General features: G+C 36.8%; 1 protein-coding gene across 1 annotated transcript in view; it reads left to right on the top strand.

Annotated features, from left to right (window-relative positions):
- Window positions 1–7,098, top strand: part of ryr2b (ryanodine receptor 2b (cardiac)) — a 62,044-nt gene that overhangs the window by 8,304 nt on the left and 46,642 nt on the right. Inside the window, exons 13-24 of the mRNA XM_037973647.1 lie at window positions 465–648; window positions 718–853; window positions 1,026–1,121; window positions 1,318–1,436; window positions 1,729–1,862; window positions 4,151–4,392; window positions 5,176–5,368; window positions 5,567–5,786; window positions 5,898–6,002; window positions 6,123–6,226; window positions 6,335–6,418; window positions 6,595–6,754. Coding sequence (XP_037829575.1) covers window positions 465–648; window positions 718–853; window positions 1,026–1,121; window positions 1,318–1,436; window positions 1,729–1,862; window positions 4,151–4,392; window positions 5,176–5,368; window positions 5,567–5,786; window positions 5,898–6,002; window positions 6,123–6,226; window positions 6,335–6,418; window positions 6,595–6,754 — 1,777 coding nt within the window. The remainder of the gene's footprint in view (window positions 1–464; window positions 649–717; window positions 854–1,025; window positions 1,122–1,317; window positions 1,437–1,728; window positions 1,863–4,150; window positions 4,393–5,175; window positions 5,369–5,566; window positions 5,787–5,897; window positions 6,003–6,122; window positions 6,227–6,334; window positions 6,419–6,594; window positions 6,755–7,098) is intronic.

Genomic DNA, 7,098 nt, shown 5'->3' with positions numbered 1-7,098 from the left:
GAACGCCTTGGGATTCCCCCGGAGGAGCTGGCCCAAGTGGCTGGGGAGAGGGAAGTCTGGGTCTCCCTGCTTAGGCTGCTGCCCCCGCGACCCGACCCCGGATAAGCGGAAGAGAATGGATGGATGGATGGATATTGTATGCCTTACCCTTGTGTCTAACTTATATTGTATCTGTGACCTGCTGTGTCAGAATAATCTAATATGATGGAAAATGTTTTTTTATCTCTGCACTGGAAGAAAAATGTCAAAGACAATATAACTTGTTTTAGTTCAACTGGTTTGTTTTGGTAAATACTTAAAAAAACAAGGACATATTTTATTTTTATTGCACAAAATGTTTTACCCTGTAATAAAAGTTTAAAATGCCTGATCTTGGGCATTGATTCAACATCAGGAAAACACAAACATCCTTTGTCAGTCATAATAAAGAATATAAAATCTGTACTACTATACTATTTTCTTAGGAAATTTAATGGCTTTAGTCAAGAAGGAAACATCCCTTCAATCAGCCTGCCAATGGAGACAGTTACATGTAGTCTCCAGGATCTTATCAAATATTTCCACCCTCCACTGGAGGGCCAAGGTCATGAAGCCAAACACAAAACCATGACAGCACTGAAGAAACGGCAGAACATGTTTCAAGAGGAGGTAAACATACCAATTATCATAAAGGTGCTACATGTTTTATAAGGTATACTAACATTCTTTTCCTCTCAGGGTGTGATAGATTTGGTCCTGGATTGTATTGACCATCTGCACCAACATAGTGGTGCTTCTCATTTCACTGAGGCTGCTCAGAGTGACACAGGAGAAGGGTGGGAGGCCATCATTAATCGTTTCTATGAGCTATTAGGTAAGGATTCAGCAAGCAGATTCACAATTTTTCTGTTTAGTGTCTAACAATCTGTGGATTTTTAACTAATATATCTATCTATCTATCTATCTATCTATATATATATATATATATATATATATATATGTGTATATGTGTGTGTGTGTGTATGTGTTTTTTTTGTAACTTTTAGCTGCTCTAATCCGTGGAAACCGTGTGAACTGTGCACATTTCTCAAGTTCTGTGGATTGGCTCATTAGCAGGCTGGACCGGCTGGAAGCAGCCTCTGGTTGGTTGGATTTGTAAACATTTACATCACAGTAAAACGTTTGGAAATGAGTTGGTGTCAGAGTTCAGTAATTTAACATCAATGTTTATATGGCATACAGTCTCATTTTCTGTACGTATTTACCATCAAAATATTTGTGTGTGCATATATATGTTCAATGTTCCTATCTTGAAGTAACAGGCATTTGCATTTTCAGGAGCTTTGGAGGTTCTCCACTGTGTTCTGGTGGAAAGTCCCGAAGCACTGAATGCCATCAAGGATGAACATATTAAGACTATTATCTCATTTTTAGAGAAGCATGGACACAACCACAAGGTAGAAACTGGCTTCTGTTTTGTGTTTGCTTTGAATAATGTTCATTAAAAAATTCACTCTAACCAAAAGGAGTAGTTATTATCATGTTTGACCAGTTCAAACTTATTGTAAAAAGCCATAACTGTTGTCTTGGTTAAAAGAAGCCTCTCAAGGTTTGCTTTTGTTTTTGCAGTGTAAGATAAGAGATGGGTAGCTGTTATGAAGAGCTATTGGTGATCTGTGACTTGCCATTAATCACTTCCATTTATTGAGCTGTTGCTGCTGCATGAAGTGCTGACGGGTGTTGTTCCAGGTGCTGGAGGTGCTGAGCTCTCTGTGTGTGTGCCATGGTGTGGCAGTGCGCTCCAATCAGAACCTCATCTGTGACAGCTTGCTACCAGACAGAGATTTGCTACTTCAGACGCGCCTAACTAATCAGGTCACCAGGTACTTTTGAAATGTTTTCTCCGAATCCGACTTCATTTATTTATGTGTACGCCTCTGACTTATCCTTCTGATATTCTGGCTTATTCTGTTGTGCAGGACTTTGTTGAAGTTCTCTCCATTTTGACTTTTCTTGGGCTCAGTTTTTTAAGTTGTTCACAGCACACCAAAATAAAACACAAAAGTTAACAGCAAAATAATTAAATATGTCAAAACAGGCAGTATTTTTTTTCTTGCTTTTCTCTACTGTCAGAGAACTACTCATTAGTGTCTGTCCTTCTCTGGGTTTTCCTCAGATTTCTCTTCAACACAGTCTTATCTTTTATACTTTTTTTACTTTAATTCAAGACTTACTTTTCTTGTTTAGTGATGCTTCTTTGTTGATGCACCACTTGTTTTTCTCTGAAAACATCAGACCTGCAAATTTGATGTCAGAGCACATCAAGGTTGCTTTCTTTCAGTGACTGTTTAAAAAAACGATCTCGCTGCCTGAGGTCGCATGAATCATCAGAGTTAATTTTTGGACAATTTTTAATCAGTTTCATCATATCTCACACACTTCTTCTCCCTCTTGTTGTACTTTGTGCATGCTGTGCCAGTCTGATCTTGAAGGCACATTGGATTCTTTTCTCCCCTTTGAGCTCATGTGGTGTTTTATTTTATTTTTTTTCAATTTGCCCTTTTCTCCAGCAGCAGCTGAATCCTTTTATCACGCTTTCCTCTGTCTGCAGGCCGTTTTGTTGCTCAGAGCTTATATCTGTCTGTGTTTAATGTCTCCACCTGATCAATCTATTCCCCAGCTTTGCTCTTCATTTCTTGTTTTATTACTTTTACTTCTTCATCAACTAAACAAGTTATTATAAGATCTGTTTTAGTTGTCTTTTAAAATCTCATTATTTTTTCCTCTATCTTCTCCTCCTTGCAAAACATATTTTGACAGTTCAGTCATAGGATACGGTGTAGATGATATGGTGTAGATCTATTTTTTTTTCTCGTCTCCAAAATTATTTTGACTGGGGAAAAAAAATTGTCATGTTTTTTTATTTTTAGTCAAAACTGTGTTGTTCTGTTATGATTTAAGAATATGATTAAAAACAAGATTTTATGGAAACGTCAGTTCTGACATTCACATGACATTATGTCCAGAGTTGTCTGAGTTCCTGAATACTCTCTCCACTCTGAGAGTTCAGTGATCCTGATCTCAGCATGAAATCAGGCAGTAGTTTCCAAGGTTGGGGTTGGGACACCACTGCTTGGTAGGTGAAGATAATCCTGTATTTATGTTCAGAGCCTCCCTTCGTCTGGGATTCTTCTATTAGCTGCATATAAACTTTTTTGACAGTAGTGTGTATGTAGTTTTATGCAGCTAGCAAAGTTCTAGGTGTCCTTCAATTTAAAGTAAAAAAAAAATTAATCCTCTTTTTTTTTAGTCAAACAGGCTCAGAATTAAAGATTAAAGATTTTCTGGAAAAAAAGTAAGCATCCAGGTGCTGTTTTCTATACTTGAGATTAAGTTTCCAGTGTTTTATATTTCGGGTCAACATTAGATTTTGCTGTTCAGTCACAAACCCTGCAAGGCTGCAAATTTCTTATTTTACCCTTTAGCTTTAAACAGTGATCTCTTTTATTTATTTTTAAGTGGAGTTGTGTGAAGTTCCTGAGTTGTCAGTGGCTTTTTGTCATTGAATTAACTGGTCGCTCCCCACGTTTGGAGAAGCAATAAAGACGATTTTAGTGCAGTTACACAAACTTGCTCAGTATAACAAGGTCCATTTTTCAACATTGCATTGCACACAGGCTGTGTTACACAGACCACAGACTGTGTTGCAACAGACCTTCTGTGGCTGAGGAAAACGTAGTGACACAGAAGTCACCGTCTAAAGCAAAGGTGGCAGTATAAATATCCACAAGAAAAGGTTTTCTCCAACAGATTTAAAATATTGAGTTTAAGTTGTATGAGATTACAAAATGTTGCTTCTCTGCTGACCCTGCTTTGACAAATGGCTATCAAGAATATCAGGAATATTGTCTTATTTCTAAAAGAGAGACTTTGCTTGCTAATTACACCAGAGTACCTAAATAATTTGTCACACTTTCTTAACATAGTTTTCATAAAAATAAAAATAAAACTGAACTACTGAGTTTATTTTAAATCATTTTCCAAGCTGTTTTTATACTAAAAATAACTCTAACTGTTCTAATCATGATACAAAAATCTTGGTGAAGGAATGTGCCACAATCTTTCGTTCTCTTTGGTTTTTTTTTAATTTTGTTCTCCCCACAAACAAAAGCATGAGATCAAACATCTTCCTGGATGTGGGGGAGTCCTCAGCCCAACATCGGAGGTGGTACTACGAGTTGGTTGTGGATCATGTCGACCCCTTCCTCACACCTGAACCGACACATCTGCGTGTTGGCTGGGCCTTCACTAAAGGCTACCAGCCCCGGCCCACGGGAGGGGACAGCTGGGGGGGAAATGGAGTGGGAGATGACCTCTACTCCTATGGTTTTGATGGACTACACCTTTGGTCAGGTTAGTAAAAGTAAAAAAATTACTTATTGTCAATTAGTTATTGTCAGTGTATGATGTTGTAGAGAACTTGTGTAAATCTATTTAAATTGATCAGGGGACAAAAAAGTGAACATTTTTTCTTATACTGAGAGTTTAATTATGATTATCTATACAGTATGGGTGACAAATAACCAGAAAAGTATGAATTCACACAAAAATGTGTATGGGGTTCAGATAACAACAATATTAATTCAAGCTTTTTTACTAAACTATGAAACACAAGATTAAGTACTAATAGAGCACATTATACTTATTTATGTTTAAAACTAAGCAAAATAATTAATTACAAAGCCAAAAGCAGGATTAAAAATATCATTAGTAAAAATCAATTAACATAAAAGTTTGTGTTCATAAAAGAAAGAAACTGGAGGAGATTACAGTGAATCATTATTCTGAGTACAACACTGACACAGAGGGATTTAGCAGAAATTAGATTTATTTATGAACCATTATAATTAAATCTGGAATTAGAAAGTGCAGTGACACTGATTGTAAATTCCAATTGATGTAAATGTGGCAACAAAATTTTGTTAGCCTATTAATAATATATTGATACACAGGGGCGAGAGGCATGTTTCTGAAGTCTAAGTTGTAATCTGTGTAATAAATTTAACATTTTTTGTTGTATGAAAGAATTGGTCCTTTAATAACTCAACATTCTATGTTTTAGCTGTTGGGTTTTATAAATTATTAGAGAGAAACTGGAAGCGTGAAGACTGATTTACTGTCTCTCCTGAACTTCAGGCTGCGTGGGCCGCAGAGTCAGCTCTCCCTTCCCCCACCTGCTAAAAGATAATGATGTGGTTAGCTGCTGTCTTGACCTCACTGGTCCTTGCATCTCTTTCCGGGTCAACGGTCTGCCGGTGCAGGGCATGTTGGAGAACTTCAGTGCTAATGGACTTCTTTATCCTGTGGTCAGCTTCTCTGCTGGAGTCAGGTCAGTAACTGTTCTACTTTCTTGTATTTTGCTTTTAGTTTACTGTGCTGACTTTGTTCTAATTACACTAGCCTTCTCTATATTACTAGCTAACAATCTTAAACATACCATAATTAGACTTGTTGTACTGTTTCTGTTTTTTAAAGTCTTAAAAATAGTACCGGTAATTGTATTTTTTGTATTCTCCCTAAAAATCAGGGTTCGTTTTCTGTTTGGTGGTCGACATGGAGAGTTTCGCTTTCTTCCTCCACCAGGATATGATTCATGCTCTGAAGCTTTGCTTCCAAAAGTCAAACTGAAGGTGGAACCATGTCAGAAGTACATCTTAGATTGTGAAGAAGGGAAAAAAGAGCTTATTGGCCCTCTGGTGCCAGTCACTCCAGTTATCTTCACCCCCTCACCTGTAGACACCAACAAGGTATTATTTATTGTTTAAGACTATAAAAACCTCAAAGATTTGAAACAGCTTATTCACTCAAAAACTATACATCATAATGAAATGGTGTAGTTACAGGTATTATTCTTACAGATTGTGTTACCTCCACAACTTGAGGACATCAAAGAAAAAATGGCAGAAAATTTGCATGAGCTCTGGTTGAAGGACAAGATTGAAGCTGGATGGACAAATGGACCAGTAAGAAAAGTTTTAATATGATAAAAAAACAACAACAATAATATTTTGCTGAAAAAGTGTAGAAAGCTAGGGGCTTTAGTGCTTACAGATTAACAGAAACTATTTTTTTTTTCCAAACAGGTGAAAGATGAAAGTAAACTACATGATCCTTGTGTGGTGGAGTTCTCCAAGCTCCCAGAACAGGAGAGAAACCAGAACCTTCAAATGGCTCAGGACACACTCAAGTGGGCTTCATTGCATCAATTAATACCACATACCACAAAGTGGTGCTGTGTTTGATTATCAGAACCTTCTGTGTCTGCTTTCTTGCTGTTTCTGTTCATTCATTGAAGGACTCTTCTTGCCTTCGGTTTCCACATTGTTCTGAGAGATGTCCTCGCAGAGGAGCGTGTCAAATACATGAGACTTCATGCCAAGTAATTTTATTTGGTGACTTTGCATATCGTTCTCCCAGGGCATTTGACTCCACTATTAGTAATGCAACCACTACCTTATTAATGAAATCCTATAAAATCAAAAGACAATAGGCTTCAGTTAATGTTCAACTCCGGTTCGGGTCATGACCAATTATATTTAACATTTTCTGTCTCAGGTATGAGCTGCCCTGTGGCTACAGGCCTGCACCAATTGACTCAAGCCAAGTTATTCTCAGTTCAGCCGACGAGGAGGTGGTTGACTTGCTAGCAGAGAACGAGCACAACTTATGGGCCAGAGATCGGATCAAACAGGGATGGACATATGGAGCCCAACAGGTGTTTATTTTTATAATATTTTATTGGATCAATAAGACACTTTTGAGGAACAGTTGTAATTGAATGTTAGGAGTGTTTTTATTGATAAAACTTTACTTGAAATTAGTCTTTAGGCATTTAAAAACTATATATATATATATATATATATATATATATATATATATATATATATATATATATATATATATATATATCAATCAATCAATCAATCAAATTTTATTTGTATAGCACATTTCAGCAGCAAGGCATTTCAAGGTGCTTTACATAATTAAAAAACAAAATAAAAACAGCATGTGACAATGAATAAACAGTAAGAAAGAGACAAACATCAAAAACCCGCACTC

This window comes from Kryptolebias marmoratus, linkage group LG22, assembly GCF_001649575.2.
Source record: "Kryptolebias marmoratus isolate JLee-2015 linkage group LG22, ASM164957v2, whole genome shotgun sequence".
NCBI classification, from domain to species: domain Eukaryota; kingdom Metazoa; phylum Chordata; class Actinopteri; order Cyprinodontiformes; family Rivulidae; genus Kryptolebias; species Kryptolebias marmoratus.
The sequence above is the reverse complement of the archived record's forward strand: the minus strand, read 5'-3'. Positions and strand labels throughout refer to the sequence as shown.